General features: G+C 37.4%; 1 protein-coding gene across 3 annotated transcripts; it reads left to right on the forward strand.

The window, feature by feature from the left end:
• Nucleotides 1-17: 17 nt before the first annotated feature.
• Nucleotides 18-18,209, forward strand: ZBTB49 (zinc finger and BTB domain containing 49). Of its 3 annotated transcripts, none has more exons than XM_065634005.1 (8): nt 18-100; nt 1,376-1,549; nt 3,680-4,788; nt 9,995-10,041; nt 13,830-13,903; nt 14,664-14,746; nt 14,836-14,997; nt 17,021-18,209. In XM_065634005.1, exons 2-8 carry the CDS (start codon nt 1,398-1,400, stop codon nt 17,689-17,691), a joined length of 2,298 nt encoding a protein of 765 aa, XP_065490077.1. In that variant the 5' UTR covers nt 18-100; nt 1,376-1,397; the 3' UTR covers nt 17,692-18,209. The 3 variants fall into 3 exon arrangements, with proteins under 3 accessions (XP_065490077.1, XP_065490078.1, XP_065490079.1); XM_065634006.1 differs by lacking the exon at nt 18-100 and adding an exon at nt 377-447; XM_065634007.1 differs by lacking the exon at nt 18-100 and adding an exon at nt 544-578.
• The last annotated feature ends 397 nt before the right edge of the window (nt 18,210-18,606 follow it).

Here is an 18,606-nt window from a genome sequence, read left to right on the forward strand (position 1 = left end):
CCCCCGCGGAAGCGGAAGCGGCGGGGCTGGGGCCGGTGGTAGGACCGGGGTTGCCGCCGGGCGGCCGCGCGGGGATGGAGCTGGGCGGTGGCCGGAGCCGGTAAGCGCCGGGTTCAGCAGGGCCGGCTCCTTCCCCTCGGCCGCTCTGCCCGCCTCTGCCAGTCGGTGCCGCCGCGTTGCCCCCGCTGAGGGCGGTGTGGCGGCCGCGTTCTCCCGCCACGGCGGTTGGCGCTCGGCCCGCCCTGAGCCCCGTCCCCCCGCGGCAGCGGCTGCTCGGGCCTCGCTGCCGCCCCCCCCGCCCGGCTCCGCTCCATCTGCCGTGTCTCCGCGCCCTCCCGGGCAGAGCCAGCCCTCCCCTCGCTGCCCGCTGCTCTGAGGCAAACCCTTCGTGCTGCAGTGAGCCTGAGCTTGAGGCTCGGCTGAGGGGAGCCTGAAATGGCAGTTCAGGTGTGAACAGCGACCGTGTTGCTGGGGCTGCTCTTGTTCGGGAGCGGCTCGGACTGTTTGCCCCCTCCGCTGGGAGACTGGCACCTGGTGGCTGACAGTCTGAGTTCACAGGCTGTAAAAGTCCTTGCAAGGTGCTGTGGTGGGAAAGGTACACAAAGAAAGTGGTTGTCTGGCAAACAGATTGTGGTTTCTTTATTTTAAAACCTAGTAACAGGCATAATAAGAATAAGTAGGGAAGAAAGTACAATATAATATTGCCCACCTTAAGACAACAGGAGGCTGCGAATCACAGAGTAACAGAATAAATGGAAATGTGGAGCCTTCAGCACTCATGAGAATTGAGAATGGGGCAACCACTTTCTTCTCATGTTTAACCCAAGGTGTTTTTTCTGATTCATTTGTTAGTTAGAAGACTAGAAGTTCTAATTGCCCCGATAGTTGGAAATTTGCTTTCATGTTTACAAGTGTGCAGGGGAGGAGTTCCATCTTTCTTCCAAAAAAAAGAAGTATGGAATTGAATGTAAACGTGTTGTGTGGGAATGTTACTTGTCTTCCCTTCAACCTGTTCAAGGAAGTGTTGTTTTTTTTTTAATGATACTTTACATTGTATTCGATTGGTTCGTTTTTGTTGTTGTTCTGGAGTTCAGCTTATTGGCAGCACCATTAGCAAATTTTGCCGATGCTTCTTCTTGTAAGCAAAACATCATTAACATCAATATTCCTTATGTATATTGCTGTATTTTTACAGTTGAGCAATACCGTGACTAATCTTTAATCAGGAAAATGTCATTAGATCTCACATCGCAGGTGTAAACTGAAGTGTGTTTCCTTTTGGAGCTATGACAAACTGCAAAAATGTTCTTTATATTCTAAATTTATTTTGCAATTTAATATTTAAAATTCATATTAGCATTTTATTTCATTGTAGGTAATTTAAGTGATTTTCTAGCATGGACACTGTTGCTAGCCATAGTTGTCATCTTCTCCAGCAGCTACATGAACAACGCATTCAGGGTCTTCTCTGTGACTGCATGCTGGTGGTAAAAGGTGTCTGCTTCAAAGCACACAAAAATGTACTAGCTGCTTTCAGTCAATATTTCAGGTATGTGAAAGAAAATTCTTCTATTAAAAAAGTGAACTGAATGCTGTTGGTTGAGGTTTTCTCTGAGAGGGGTATTTTTTCCTGGTAGTTGCAGGCTAAGTAACTGTTGGAGTGTAAGGGGAAAAATTAAATTGCTTGTCCACAGATAAACCTGTATCAAGTATTTAGTCTAATTAAAGACTGTGACCATCCTAATTTATTTTCTAGATATCCATAGTTAACTAGTGTGCTCTTTGAGTTTGGCGTTTTCTTGATCCTTACTTGCTTACAGTGCCTCATATAATGGGCTCTGGCATGGACCAGCATTCATTATTTCCATGTGAAAAGATAACTATTTACAAAAGCATTGTAGAGTATGTGAACAGAGCCAGATAAGGGATATAATTGATGAAAGAATTCACATTATCCATTTCCAGATAATGCGAATTGTTTCACTCATTATATATTCAAAATAAAATTTGACTATGTAGGTTATTGTAGAACAGATTCTCAGAGAGACAACATCTGTGTTTTGAAGTATACAGGTGGCCCATGAAGCCTCATCACTGGTTTTATTCCCCTCTGCATAGAACTCATTGATCCTCCAAATTTTGGGGGATGCTGGATCACCCAACTTAATGTTTTACGTTAGTTATGAGTAAGCTGTTAGATCTAGCAGTTTTTAGACCTTCTTGCAACATCTAAAGCTTGACTACCAATTCTTATCTAAGAAAATTGTTTTTATATTATGACCGAGGGGAAAAAAGAAGACAGGTTGTTTTTCCTTTTCTCCTCTAGTGTTTTAATCCTGATGCTGAAGTGAAATTATGCTCAAAGACCGAAATTTTTAAAGTAGTTAAAAATAACTAAGTGATATATATCTATATATAGAGATATATATATATATATAAAAAAATTTAGACTCTCAACCCAGATCCGTTCATTACAGTTCTGGTTTTAATTTAGATAGTATGGACTGGATTTATGAAATAATTTGGATGTGAGCACTGGCTTCAGAGTAGCATGTAAGTATGAGGATAGGACAACTTAAGTATGAGGATACATCTGAAACTCTGGATTCCTAAAGTTTAAGCCTAGACTCTTCATTTGCTTGAGATTCAGACCTCATTGATATTATACTCACTGTTGAACAAAATCTAATTTGAGAGTTAATCCACAGAGAGGAATCATCAAGTTCCGGGCATTTCCTAGTGTAGGAAAACAGCTACATAGGAGTGATCCGACGCCATTTATGTATCATCATTTACTGTGAGAGTATCCAGGTTAGAGACTGGGGGGTTTAATGGAAGGGTATGAAGCTGCTAACTGAGGCAGAGGACTTAATCTAGAACTGGTTATGGATGTGAAGAACTACAGCTCTGATGCTAAGAATACTTTACATCAAATAGTAAGAAGTCTTGGGAATTTAGACACCTTAATGACAATTCAGTGGGTATTGATTGGACAGCTCTTTTAAGCTCATGTACCTGTACTCTTCGTTATTCTTTTACTTGGTTCTAATCTAGTACAAGTAAAAATATATTTTTTTTGGATAAGAGATAATAGATTGAAAATAATGCCATCCTCTTGTTTGCTATTATAACCTTCTCATATACTTGTGGAGAAAGAATTAATAATAAAAACTTTACTGATAAAGTTTGATGGAAAAGCTCTGTTTCCAGTAGAGAACAGTTTAGCTGACTTTGAGGTCTGTCTGCTCCTTTTTACTAGAAAATTTCTCATGTCGTGTTTTAGTTGTCATGATGGAATGAGAAACACATTTCTGAGTTAACAGATTTTTGCAAATAGTCCATAAATACACCACTGCACCTAATACGTAAAGAACATTGGATAGAAAACCACAAGTATAGGATGTGACTTCAAAACATGAAAAATATAGAAAATTAAAGTGATATAAAGGATCATTTGCTTTGATTTATACTTTAAGTCTACTAGCGTAGAACTAATATGTAAGACAATTGAGCAGTTTTGAGATGTTCGTGTTCAAAAACACAGCAATCTAGATAAGACCTTATAGCGTAAATTGTTGTTTCATACCAGGCAGTCTGTTTGAAGTGTATGTGTATATTTTTATAAAAGTGTTTGTGAATTATTCGTGTTCGTGTTTGAATATTTGCCTTATTTTATCAGGACCCTATTCCAGAATTCTTCAGGCCAGAAGAACGATGTTTTTCACTTGGACATTAAAAATGTAGGTGGGATAGGCCAGATCTTGGACTTCATGTACACCTCTCACTTGGATCTTAGCCAGGACAATGTACAGGCGATGCTGGATATTGCGCAGTGTCTCCAAGTGCAAAATGTGCTGAACATTTGCCACACCTTTTTAAAATCTTCTACAGCTGCAGGGCAAACAGCCAGCATGCCTTGTAATAGCGTATTTTCACTGCAGAATACTTTGACTGCAGATACTGGCTGTGCCAGTGATGGTTATGGAGCAAACCTGTTGCATGAATGCTCATCTGACACACAAGCTAATAAAGTCTTGGCTGACCACCATTCTCATGCATCGCAGTCTGTTAATGTTCATGCGCCCTCAGGTGACGTACAGAAACAACCACAAGATTCCTTGGATGGCAACTGCACAGAGCTTCCGTTTAAACAACCAAATTACTATTATAAACTACGCAACTTTTACAGTAAACAGTTCTATAAGCAAAATGCTTGCTCTAATAGTGAGAGAGTGGCAGAACAATCCTATTCATACAACACATCTACAGAAATAAACACAGTAGTAGAGAGTAACTCGTGTACTGTCAATCACTCGGAGTGTGTTCTGGAAACCTCTGATCATTTACCATCAAACTTTCTGGTTCAGTCCGTTAATGAAGCTGCTGCAGACCAAGATGCAGAAAGCACGCTTATGCAGCCTACCAAACAAATGCGGCTGAAAAAGGCAATACACCTCAAGAAGTTAAATTTTCTAAGATCTCAGAAACCTGCAGAAGAGCCACCTGAGCCTAAAAGAGATGAGAGTAGAATAACAGGAATAATTGAATCTGTAAATGAAAGTACCACGGACGTGACAAAGGTTAGAGTTACTGAAGAAAAAGAAGCTGAAGATAGAGTGAATTCTGAGAATTTTGAACAAACTGTTGAAATGGAAAGACCTCAAGGTCCTTTGGAACAAGAAGGGCAATCACAGACTCTTCAGTCACAGAGGCAATATACTTGTGAATTATGTGGGAAGGCTTTCAAACATCCAAGCAATTTGGAGCTCCATAAAAGGTCTCATACAGGTACAGGTATCAATAACTTGGTCTGCAGACCAAATATTTCAGTTAAAGAGCATGTCTTGTCATATCTCTTGATTCAGAGATGCTGGATAAGGGTCTGCTTTCAAAAGGTGGTGGTTTTGTTGTGTGTGTGTTTGTTTTTAATGAATAATCGTACAGCAATAAAGACTGTAAAACTGAGTTTAGTTGAGAGGTGTATTAAGATTTCTCCTTCGTATTTTTTTTAGGGTTGTTTTTCAAAGAATGTTGCATGATATTTCAATGATATTTTTTTTTTCTTGCATTTAGAAGAGGCATTTCTAGTCAGTTTGTCAGATGGCCCAGAAGTCCGAGACAGATAACAATGAAAAGTGTAAATGGATAGTGGAAGATACTAGAACTGTTTCAGACGACCTCAGTTCTCTCTGGTCAATATATTCCTTGTAAGATGCAAGTGATTAGGGCTTGGTGGTCACTTCTTTTTAACGTGTAGAAGCATGCTCTGTAATTAATTTATATCTTTTTTCCCAGCGTGAACAGTTTCCATTGTGTTTACCTATAAAGTAACGCTCTTGCAGACAAGTAGGCTGCAGAGTGAATGGGAATTTTGAATTAATTTACTTTGTTTTAAAAACTCACAGGTAATACTATTTTTAAACCTAGCATAGATTTATTTCTAAGTATCTTTTTATTCCAGTGAAAAACAAGGCCCAGTCTAAATTTGAATCAACTTGTTTGTCTGTTCAGTTTAACCAGCATGCACTAGTATATTTCCACAACTTTAGTTATGTTTTTTTAAGAGTTTTTAAGAATTACCTTAGCTAGTCAAGTAACAGCATTGATTCCAAGTCCTTGAGATGGCTTTATTCCTGATTAAGCTGTTGAATATTTTTTGCCTTTCTTTTTCCCTGTGTTGTGTACAAATATACAATATACAAATGCATCTCTCTCAAAAAAGGGTTGCAGGAGCTTTGCAAGGTTATTTATGTGTGTTTCCATTAATTTATTTCTTTTTATTTGAGGTCTATGTATTTACACATGCTTCCACTCCGCTTAAGCTCTGGTAAATGTTGTTTCACGTTTCGCAACACTGCCTGATACGAACTAGCTTTTTACATTGTGTAAGAGAAGTGATCCTAGACTTGGTTTTGTTGTTGCTGTTCTGCTGTACTAGTCTGAGTATACATTGGATTCAAGAATTCTATGCTGCTTTTCATATGTGTTGTTTCAGTAGTTTTAAAAAAATTCCAGACTTGAATGCTGCTTAATGCAGCATTAACATTCTTCTATAGATGTGCTAAACTGACGAAGTTTAAGAGCTAAGTTTAACAAATAATACGCACATCAAAGAAGGATGGAAAAACTGAGGCAAGAATATGACTAAATATGCCTGTTTGCTTGCCTGTTAGTTTTGGATCATGTTAATTTGTTTTTAAATATCCAACTAGTCTGAAAAGAGTACTTGGAAAATTGCAGTGGACAGTGAGTAGGATGTTAATACAGGAAGGATCTGTAGCTGAAGGTACAAGGCACATCTATATCATCAATATTAGGTATACCAGTAGCTAAGTAATGCCAGTATATGCTAAAAGCCATTTCCATTCATCTGCCACTTCAGAAAGCACGGCAAATTGCTAGCTAACCAATTTTATTGAAAAACATTTATTTTCTAGAACTGAGCAAAAGAGTTACCACCTATTTAAGTATTACAGCACTTACTGAAAGTCCTCCAAATCTGGTTTTGCTGAAGAGATGAAGGAAGCAAGTTACTGAAATGGACCTTTCACAATGGCAAGCCAGTTTTTAACCCACAAATGACAACTCTCTCAACATAAGTGCTGTGGTGGCCTGGTTTTCGAGGAAAAGCACATGTGAAATTCTCTGTCCCTGAACACTAGGAACTGCTAAAGAATTTACAGGTTAACTTGGTTGCATTGATGAGTTGTCTACGTGAAGGACAGGCATATTGTGTTCAACGCAAGTCATTGTGTTGGATTGTCTAGCTATTTTAATTGTATCACTAGCAGATATTTGAAGGAATCTCTAAACAGAGCTTATTGCATTGCCTTGATTGATTTTGACCGTTTTGTCGTTTTGTTGGTTTTTTGGGTTTTTTTAATTAAATTGACCTGTCTGAAAAAAAAGAGGAAGCAAATATCTCTCTCTCTTAACCAGTCCTTACCTATCCAGGAATATCCAGTGGATTCTTTTTTGGGTTTTTAAAACATCTCAACCCCCACCCCCCAAGCCCTGTGGACAGTACTCTTGGCAGGATGGAAAACAAGAGGAGCAGAGTCACACTGTCATGCAATGCACTGTTGTTTCTCAACCTTTTCCTTCTGAGCTTTGCTTGAGCAAGTTGCTGGTGTTGCATGCCTTAGTGGGTCTCTTCAGGAACACTGCTGCTGCCTTCATGCCTTTCTCCTCTGGAGCTGACACACCACTGCTTTGATCTCACTACTGTGTACTTCATCTCTTCTTGCAGAGTATTGAACAAGAAGGATGCAACAGAAGATAGGAAGCACAAGGCAGTCCCCTGGATGTTTGTCTAAGCATTGTCTTAATTGTAGTCCAATGATTACTTTTCCCTAAATTTTCTCTGTTACTGTAGATCCAGCCATGGTCTTTGAGAAGATTAGTGTTCTCAGATAAGGTTTTTTCATTTGGAATTTAATGACAGTCATAGAATCACAGAATAATTTAGATTAGGATGGACCTCTGGAGGTCATCCAGTCCAATCCTCTGCTCAAGGCAGGTCAAATTAGATTTAGTTGTTTTGCTCATGACTTTATGTGGTCAAATTTTTGATATTTTCAAGGACAGAGGTTCCACAAGCTCTCCAGGAAACCATTGCCAGTATTTGGCCACCCTCATGGGGTATAAGATTCTTCTCCTATGTATAATGGGAATTTCTCATGATGTAATTTGTGTCTGTCACCTCTTGTCCTATCACTGGGTACCTTCAAGAACAACCTGGTTCCATCTGTCTTCCCATTAGATGTAGACAGCAGTACCGCTTCCAGTTTGCCTTAAGGCTCTAGATATGGTCTCACCAGTGACAGGTAGAGAAGAATCATCTTCAGCTTGCTAGATACACTCTCACTGAAATGCCCTAGGAAGTGATTAGCCCCACCTTACCTGAGGGATGCTACAATGCTGTGAGTAATTTAGTATTTCTGCTAGAATTCATTCCTGGAATAAGCTGCTTGATATGCCCAGTGGTTTGGAGTTTCATGCAGGTGCAGAATTGTTCTCCAAAAACTAAGCTGATGTTTCTTTTCAAACAAAACTTTTTTATTTTATCTTTATCATGAGGGAAAAGAAAACCTCCAGCTCTTTGTACATCAGTACAGTTATAATGAGGCTGCATGGAGCCTACAACAATAATTTTGAGCAATTTGAGCCTCCAGCTCCCTTCCTCTTCCTCTAGTTATTTCAGGGTGGATTTCTGTTCAGATAATAGTCTTTGTGTCAACAGTAACTTTTTTTTGTTGTAGGTAATTTCTGCAGAAATTGCTACTAGTGTTTTTTATCCTCTATTTCAAATTACCTTGATGTTTTTACAGTTGCTGGAAGACTTCCCAATTGCCACAGATCTGGTTCCCTGTTGCTTTCATTTTTATTTGTGTTGTCAGTACCAGAATTCTTAGTGTTTTGCAAATTTGAAGCCATAATGAAATCAAGCCTCAGTGCTCTTTATAGATGAGTTATTGGGTTCTTAATTTTTATCTTTAATTGAATAAAAGCTTTCTTGAAACTGCCATAGTATTTCCATTCTTTATTAAGTAGAAAAAGTACATTTAGTCTCAGTTTGTCAGAGTAACTGCAAGATTACTGTCTGTGAAGCCACATAACTGTATGTTTACTCTGTGCTTTAAAATCTAAGAGCATTGCATTTAGTCCTTGATCCTGAAATCTGCTGAAAGAACATGACCTGTATTTGGCAACAGGGAAGGAAAATGGAACCTCAGCACATGGACATTGTAGGTGTTGCTTATAACACTTCCAAGGATAGAGGAAGAATACTGATGTAGAGAACACTTGCTGGAAGAAAAGGCTACAAATAGCCAAGAGGTATTCCATAAAATCAGGACAATTATAATTAAAAAATAAATAAAGATCTTTAGACAGATTTTGAATCAGCACTAAGATAAAACACAGTGTAAGATCTCTTTTTTCCATCTGGAAATATCTGCATTCAAAATCATGAGGATTTACGCTAATTCTTTTGCTTCCCTGAGCTTGGGGGCCATATTATATATGTCCTTTGAAAGAATAGCTAGACTCATGAAAATATATTTAGAAGTCTGACTCTCATTGAATCCAGTGGTATGTGAGTATTATTATTGTTTTAAAAATTCTGGAGGATGCACAGAAATTTTTTCCAGCAGTGTAAAATCTAGGAAACCAAGAAATACACAGGGGAAAAAATTATCTTTATGAAAAATTGTAGAGGAGAAAAAGTGATTAGAAAAAGATATTTGACTCAAATTAACAACTAGACAGTCGAAGTATTATGCTGTCACATTCTAGATTGACAGTCAAGTTATTTGGAAAAGCTGAAGTGGACTGCACTGGTTTTTTACTAAAGCTGCTCATATGTTTTTGGAGATTCAAGAACACCAATTTTGCAAGTATAAACTCAGAATTTTGGAGCAAAATACTTGTGTTAATTATCACATACTCTTATATATGATGAGAATTTAAAGACATATATTTGCTGGAAGTGAATGCCTACATGCTGATCAGAGATGTATGGTACACATTGAACAGAGAAAACAGAATCCTTCCAAATTAGCTTCTCTGTGTTCCTTATTCTTTTTATGAGTGGGCCTTTGTGTGTGGAAAAACTGGTGCACTTCCTAGAGCTTTTTTTGTTGTTTTCTTAGGACCTTGTCATCTGTTCTGTTCCTCCTGGAGGTATGGTACCCCTTTCATTTGGGAAAAAGTAGTATTTATTAAAAAATTATAAAATATTCCTGTATGTATCAAAATTCTTCTACTTACTTGATTTGAAAGATAAATTCTCTTTCTGAGCAAGTCTGCCTTATGAGCTAATGACAAATGCTGTACTTCCCTCTGGAATTTCCCCTTATATGCATGGGTAAGTGTCCTTTTGGGGATATTTTTAGTCTTACGTTACATGTTCTGAAAGGAAGTGTAGCAATTTAAAACCTTGTATTTTATTGCAACTACTAGAAGTTCTATGTTCTGTTTCTTCTCCTTTTAGGTGAGAAACCTTTTGAATGTAACATTTGTGGGAAACACTTCTCACAGGTGGGAATATTTTATATTATGGTACTTGCATTTGAAAATGAAATGCATCTGTGTTGATTCTAAAAATAAACTTGGTTTAAAGTCTATAAATTAGATTTTTTTTGTTCAAAGACAGACTTGACTTTAGGGCTAAAGGATTGAAATGTCTTATTTGAAGATAACATGTTAAATGGTTTAGATTTCTTTGATACATTTCATATCTTTGATCCTGTCTGCTCTCAGTAGGTTTGTTATGTATTTTACCTTCAAATGAGTGTTTTAACTATACAGACCCACAACTATATTTGCAATACAGAGAACATTCACCCACAGATTGTGCTTTTGCATTATGCTTAGGGATCTGTTTGGAATAGCATTTTTACCATATCTGAAAAGTAATACAGGTTAGAATTGTATGTAATGTTGTATTTACAATACAGTTTCATCTTGCTGAATGGCATCAATTATTAAGCAGATTTTTTTGAGTCAGTTTCCTTCTGCAGAGAAGAACAGCACAGTCTGTCCGAAGTGACAAAACTCAGCTATGATTTTTAAAAAAGCTCTTGTGAAATTCCCCACTTACATATGGGGCCTAAGCTTCAGCTGTCTTCATTTGCCCTCCAGTGCTTGTTTGCTGTTCTGGGTACAACAATTCATTTGTATTTCTACAAATTCGGTGCCTAGCAGTCTCACATTTCCGAATGTCTATTTCTTTTCTTGGTTAGAATACGTGCGCTTAAGCACAGGAGACAATAGACAGGTGCATAATTTTATGCTAAGATTAAATAATAATTATTGTTGAATAACTTTGGTTTTCGTATGGTTTAAGGATTAGAATTATGTGGTCTTTGTCCACCCACCAGTGCTTGCACTTCTCTTGCTCCAGTTTTGTAGTCCACTAGCGGGACTTCTTTGGCCCATGAATCTGATGCAGTTCCGTCTGTTACTAAATATGAAGGTAACACTGCATCAAGTGTGCAATACTGTTTCATTATGCTTATCGAGCATTTGAGTAAAACTGGATCTGCTTATTAGGCAAAGAATGTATGTTTTCCTTCATTTTGATGGCTAAACTTCTAGTTATTAAAAGAAAAAAGTGAATATTTCCAAATTCCATTAAGAATACTTTTGGCAAATAGAGTGGTATTCTGTACCATTACTGTGGGGAAAGTGGGAATAAAGAAGCTTCAGACACCCCAGGTGTATGACAGGCATGACATGCAACATGCATTGCTCCTCTTCTATTAAAAACAAACAAACAAAAACCCCAACAAAACTGGAAATTTCTGCATTTTAATTAAACACTCTTAAAGAGCTTCTCTCCTCTCGCCATCACCTCACTTGCCTGAAGGTACAGGCAGATAAATACTGATGGACAAATACCTGCACATCCAGAGTATGAGCCGTAGTATTCAGCTTGCATGCTGCAGTTCTCGCTGCTCATAAAAGGGGACTTGCATTCTTCTGAGGTACTTGCTTTGGCATAGTACAAATAAATAGGACTCCACCTACCAGAAAGTAAGATGCGAGGGTAATTTCTATCTACTTTTTGCTTAAAAGACCATCTTCAATCTTGTTCTTGATCTTCTCAGTCTGCAAGAACAGAAATAGTAATGCTTTTCCTATTTAAGCCTTATGTTCTGTGCTTTTGAGACTGTGCACTGGTGGTGCCTGGTAGTATGTCTGCTCCTGCTGAATGTGACCGATGTGTGTTGGAACGTGACAAGGAAAATGAAGAAGGTAGTGAAAACTGACATAGGAACTCATAATTTTGAACAAATAACCATAAATGTCTTTGATTTCTGGAGGAAAAGGTTCCTTTTGTACTTCCAAGCCTGCATCTTTGCTTACTACTAGTACACAGCTTGTTGCTATTTGGTCCTTGTCTGGTTGGTGACTCAGGGTATCGTGTTTTAGCTCCTGCCTCCTTCTGCAGAGCTTCTTTTGGGGGACCATATGCATTAGTTCCTTCACTTTAAAAGCACCCTAGTTACAAACAGGGTAAGTCTAGCGTATCTCTCTAGTCTCCACATTTGTGAGGAGTGAGTGGTATGCAATCAGTATCAGTAAGAGGATCCTTCTGAGCATTTTTTTTTACTTTTACTGAAATGGTAGAGAAAGTCCTCTTACGCTTTTTCATTAGAGTGGCATATTATGCCTTAAACAATGCCTTAAAAGCTTAGGAAGAATACAAGTTACTGATGTTTTTAACTTTTTTTTTTTTTTGGTCTCTGCACAGTTAATAACTTTTGCCCTTATTAGGAGGATGTGACAGAGGCTTGTAACAAGGAAATGGATCTACCTATCTACCTGCTACTCTGGCTAAAAAATACCTGTATGGGAACTACTTCAGAATAATTGTTGTACTTGTTGCAATTGTTGCAATTGTTCACCCTCTGTCTTTACCTAGAATAACTTTCATATGCCTGTGATACAGTTTGTTTTGTGATATAGATAGAGGTAAAGGTTTTACCTTCTGTATGCTTCTCTCAAATGCACCTGTGCATAAAATCCTCTGTCTTTGCAAAGCACAAATTACTCCATGGAAAGGTCAGTTTAGTCTTCTCTTTCCTCAGAAATAGGTGCCTAATGCCTCTCTTTGGGTGGATTTCAGCATTATAAAGTTTGGCCTGAGAGAACAGTGGTTCAGTCAAACTGTTGTCTGAAAAACTTCACAAGGGTTAAAGGAAGCTCTCTCGGGGTTCAAATGGTGATCCATTGAATGTCGTCCTCTGCGGCTCTTTGTGTGTCTGCAGTACTTTAGTGCTGGTATATTATAAGCTAAGATTACAGTGATTGGTCATCACAGATAATTTATTATCTAAAGGAGTTGGAAGAAATTACTGATGGATCTTATTTTGGTTATCTTATTGTGATGAAGGAGGACAAGGTAATCTTTGCATCCCTGGTTTTCTTTCCTGATTGAAATGACTTAATGTTTCTTTAGTATAATTAGATAAAACCAGGCAGTTATACATCAAAGGGAACAGACGGGTTAAAAACTGACTGTGGAAATATGCACAATATATGGAACATCTGCAGCTCTTCTATCCAGACTTGCTGTATCTTGTGCTTTGAGAACTGGAGTCTCAGTAGATTAGCCATTCAGAAGAACCAGTGGCTTTAAAAAAAAAAAAAAAGTTGGAATGTGTAAGATGGTTTTGTCTAGTCATTATCTAGTTTGCCTGCTAGACTAGCATGATTTTTACAGGATTGGGAGAGGAAAGATATGTAATAAAAATTAGTTACCAGGAATCCCATTTGTTCATTTCTGTACTAGTATTTTGTTTTGATATCAGTAAATATTTATAGGTTTGGAGCACTTGGCTCTAAGTATTTTATGGATTGAAAAATGTTTACCCTATTCTTTTCTTTTTAGCCTCCTGATAGGTGAATTCAGGCGTCCTGATGTAACAATATTTTATTTGTAGAACAGGGAAAATGAGACTAACATGAACCATATTACTAGTAAGTTTTCTTCTTCACTGCAATCTTGATGGTGTAATTTTCATTTATAATTGGAGCTATTTTCAACTGTAGGTCTGTCTTTTTCCTTAGCATTTGATTCCAGGCTTTTTTTGTTGTTGTTCTTGTCAGTGTATAATTGTGTACATAAGCAGTTTGATCTTGAAGTATGTAGCAGTCTGTCTTTACTAGATAAGAATGCTTGAGTTCCTACATATTTTGAAGTATTTGCTGCCTTAGAATTAGGAATAAAAAGCCAATCTCATAGTTCCCATTATTGTCTTTTTATTTGTATATGACAACAGACTAGCTGAATTTAAATGTTTAAATTATTGTCCTTTCAGGCAGGTAATCTCCAGACACATTTACGTCGACATTCTGGTGAAAAGCCATACATTTGTGAAATCTGTGGGAAAAGGTGAGTAGAATTGTTCATCTTGGTAAAGTTAACATGATTAAACTTGTTCATGTTTTCTTTAATGTTCATGATCAGCTAAGGGGCAAAAGCTAAGGCAGCATGTTGCTCAATTTTGTTCAAAAGACATTGAATTTAGATGTGTACTGATGGGATTAAAATACGAAAATGTCTGCAAGTGTCTTTTTGCAAGCCTCAACAATAAGATAAACATGTTACCACATGTTATCACCATAGTCTGTGGTCTTAATTTTATGTGTATTGGTATCTTCAATTAAGGATGTACTCTTATGTGTGTTTTGAACAGTGCGAGTCACAATAAGTCATGCTGTTTTGTACCTTTCCCTCACATTTTTTTCATTATTTGGTCATATAATTTTTGTTACAGTTTATGGAAATTATAAAGTATGCAAGATTTGACAAATTTATGCAAAGCGTTAAATATTTCTGCCTTCTGCTAACAGATGACAGAAAATGCACGAATTTAGGAGTAGCATTTCTACTTAAACTAGGTTAAATGCAGAATAAATTAGTAGCATTAATGGTGAAAAGGGTTTCTTTTTTTGTTTGTTTTCATAAATGTAATTGGATGTTGCCAGCTTCAAAATGTTTTTCTTAAATGCACCCATTTATCTGTCTTTTAGAGTCTAATCTTTGTTCAGCACATCAGGCATTCATTATAGTTGTTTTTCCCATGATAACTCAGTTTAGGAGAGTAAGGGGCTTATAAAGACAGTAATTGGGTTCCCGTGTTCTGTTACAGATTTGCTGCTTCTGGTGATGTTCAACGCCATATTATTATTCATTCTGGAGAAAAGCCTCATCTGTGTGATATCTGTGGCAGAGGTATGCAAGAAACAAAGTTTCTGCCTCTGAGGTTTTTTGATCGAAATGAGAGGATTCATTTTGATCTCAGTGTCTGTCTTTTTTTCTAGGATTCAGTAACTTCAGTAATTTAAAGGAGCACAAAAAGACCCATACCGCAGACAAAGTGTTCACCTGTGATGAATGTGGGAAGTCATTCAACATGCAACGAAAATTAGTAAAGCACAGAATTAGGCATACTGGAGAGAGACCATACAGCTGTTCTGCATGTGGTAAGGTTTACTGTGCATAGCTTGATTGCGTCTTTGCTTTTAAAATTATAACTAACAGTTCCTATGTCAGCAGAACAGCAATTAACTGAAATTATTTCAAATCGAAGTACCACGTTGTAGAAGTTTTTCACAAAATTTCCTGTCCTGCATACTTAATAGTCTTTCATTTGATGTATTAAACTCCTTAGCTGCTGTAAATAAGTTCAAAAGTGCATTTCAGTTGAAAAATAGAGAAAGGAAATAAGAGGAATCAACACTGGTTGTGTACATGGTTGCTAGAGAAGTACTGATACTAGCTGCTTCAAAAATTTATTTTCAATATAGTCCTTTCTGGTGGAAAACCAGGTTTGGCATCACCTGGCTATCGATGTGGGGTTTTTTTAATATATATATATTTTTTTTCCTCCCCCCCGAATTGAATACTGTTCAGATTTAACTGCATTCAACCGTAGTGTTGACAATAACAACCTTTTGCTACCTTGCTTCAACCTCTGGAATAAAATCAAAACTCGATCAATGCTTCATGCCAGAGAATGCCCGTTTTCAAAATCTGCTCGGTAGGTCATATTTCTGGGTGGCCTGAAAATTGCTCCTAGATCAATGATGCATCCTTGTATAACATCGTTCTCAGAAATTGCGTTGTCTATCCTTACCTCACATGTTATTTAGCATCCTGCATACTACTTACTTTTCTGCCCTTAAGTGCTATTTTGGTATTATTTCATTCATGTTCTGAGGAATCAGCTTTGGAGGAGGGTAGCTCCATATGATAATGTCCAACTGCAGTATGTTTTACTTATAGTGTCTTGAGGCACAAGAAAAGCTAAAATTAGCCGGAGGTCTTGCATCAGAGGGAGCAAATATAGACATGCATGATATGAAAGAATAAACAAACAGTTGTTTTGCTGTCATTAAAATAGGCTTATTTTCATCTTGCCTTCTAGTGGCCTTTTGAGTATTTTTCATTTTAGACAGGTCATCTTGTACTGAGAAGGCAAAAAATGTGCAAAGAGGATCTGATCAGTCTTTAAGAAATCATTCATATTATGCAAAAAATCCACATGTTGTTCCAGTAATTTGTAATCTTACTGTTACTGTTTAATGGCTTTTCTGAAGAGAAATCTGGGTAGTAGAATGAAATGTATGATGCCAAAAATTGAGCAGTTTTATTGGGCTTTCAGATAACACAGCTCCTTTTACTTGGTATCATTCCACACAAAATAAAATAATCTTTAACCTAAGTAAAATGAGATCAAATCACAAATAAGTACCAGCTCATTTCTACTATTCTAAAGAACGTGAAGTGTCTGAATCATGTAGCAATTCTGGAAATTAACGCTCTCTTGTTCTACTTGTTCTTCTACACTTTGCCCTGGTTCAGCATCAGACACTTTTTTCTTTGCAGTGTGGTAATTGAGCTTATTTGAGCCTGTCGTTCTGAAAATAGGCAAACAGTTGAATATTTTATTGTATTCTAATATTTACAGTAAAAAAATGTAGTTTTGATGTATTCTCTGTCTAGGTTATAAAAAAATGGACTGCTGCATCATGTTAGCTCAAAGTTAACAAAAAAGTGAACTTTGTCAGCACTTTAAGAATAGTTCCTTGGTAATGAACAAACCGTTACTTTCTATGATGCAGTTCTCACTGGAGGAATATACTTAGAAGCTTATCAGCACACTGTCTTTCCAGACAGATGAATTAAATAGTTTATTTTTTTTTTTCTCCACAAAGATTGATACGAACCGCAAGCGCTCACAGCTTTCAAATAATCATGGATATTCCTGTCTCTGGAGACAAAAACTAAAGCCCTGGGAAACACAAGTTAGAAAATCAGATCAAGAGGAAGAAACAAGTCATTGAATTGTAAAAATAGATGGAACTTGTTTGAACTTGTTCTAGATAAACGAAGTACTACAGTTGGGACGTACCATACCGTATCACTTGACATTTTCTCTAATTAAAACATGCTTATGCAGTTGTGTTAAGAACAAAATCTAAATAAATCTCTTCTGTCTTGTAGGGAAATGCTTTGCAGGCTCTGGTGACCTGCGTAGACATGTGAGGACTCACACAGGAGAAAAACCCTATACCTGTGAAACTTGTAACAAGTGCTTCACTCGCTCTGCTGTTCTACGACGGCACAAGAAAATGCATTGTAAAGCCACTGATGAAAGTCCAAACGCGCTGGACGAATTTACTCAAGGGATTGAAACTTCTGATCTTGACAAATCTCAGAGTTCTGACTCTTTTGGCCAAGAAATGTCTCTTACGTTGTTACCAGTGTCTGTTAAATTTCCCATTCGTCCAACTGCAAATTCAACAGAATTTGATCGTTCTGTGGATTCCTACTGTAAATTGCGATCAATGATTCAGCACCATGACTCAGCAAACCATCAGAAACTGAATGTGGGTTCTGCTAAACTCTCAAAAGCTCAGACACAACAAACTCCACCACCACCACCATATGCTTATGCAGAAGTAGATGTATCTTCTGCAGAAGAACCCTTACAGTCTGATAATATTCCCACGATTCGTTCTTCTATGGTTAGCTTGGACAGTCATTGTAATGATCCCCTGAGCAGTCGAACATCTGCTGCGTACAAGAATGATGAAGGACCGTTCTTCTCCAGCATGACCCTCTGGGGTTTAGCTATGAAGACCTTGCAGAATGAGAGCGAATTAGAACAATGAGGGCTCAGATGACTGTATCAAAACTTCCTTAGAGGCATTTCATGCTGAAGCGATTGTGATTGCACTGCAGCATAGAGAGGTCAGAGCCAGGTTTTAAGCCAACTAGTTTGGGTGCTGGTAGAAATGAAGATACGCAAGCCCAGAACCCAGCATAGGCTGCCTTTACACCGCTTCTCAGCAAAGTTCAAATCTAGTTTCAAGGACCTTTGTTGTTCTGTGACTGCACGGTGTAGCTTGTGTGTTGCCAGGGTTTACTAAAATTTACCATTTACTAAGTTTACCATTTAACTTGGTATTTTTTACCTGATAATGGAGGAAAGGATGGTCCAATGTCTAACTTCACGATATGGGTGCAATTCAAGTATGCATCATCAGAGTTGTAGAAGGGTGTAGATATATAAAAAGGAAAATATTTAACAAATCCTTAGTGAACCTGAGTTTCAGTAGTGGCTTTCTTACCAGTAGGATCATTGGTTTACACGACTTGAGTATTGTGATATTAAATTTAAATGTTAAATACTGGACAATATTTGTGATAGTGCAAAGTAACTATTATATCTAGAAACTTTATTTTTTTATAATAAAAGCTTTTTTTAGTATTTTATAAACTATTTTGCACAGCAGATTATTTGTACAATGAAAACCAAGATCAGGAAATGTGAATAAACGAATGTTGTTTCACATTATATCTTAATTGCTTAATGTGTTTCAACTTTTTATGGAACATTTTCAATAACATAATTCCATCTGTTCCAAGTATCTTTACGATGCTAATGGAGATACCACCACAAGAAGAGCTGCACTATAAAAAAATGCAATCAATACAGATTGTCTTGATTTTCAGTGATTAATGTAAAACATTGGCTAATTAATGAAACTAATAGACTCTTACAGGATAGAAGCTTTGCTTAGAGG

The sequence above is a fragment of the Caloenas nicobarica genome, chromosome 4 (genome assembly GCF_036013445.1).
Source record: "Caloenas nicobarica isolate bCalNic1 chromosome 4, bCalNic1.hap1, whole genome shotgun sequence".
Lineage (NCBI taxonomy): Eukaryota > Metazoa > Chordata > Aves > Columbiformes > Columbidae > Caloenas > Caloenas nicobarica.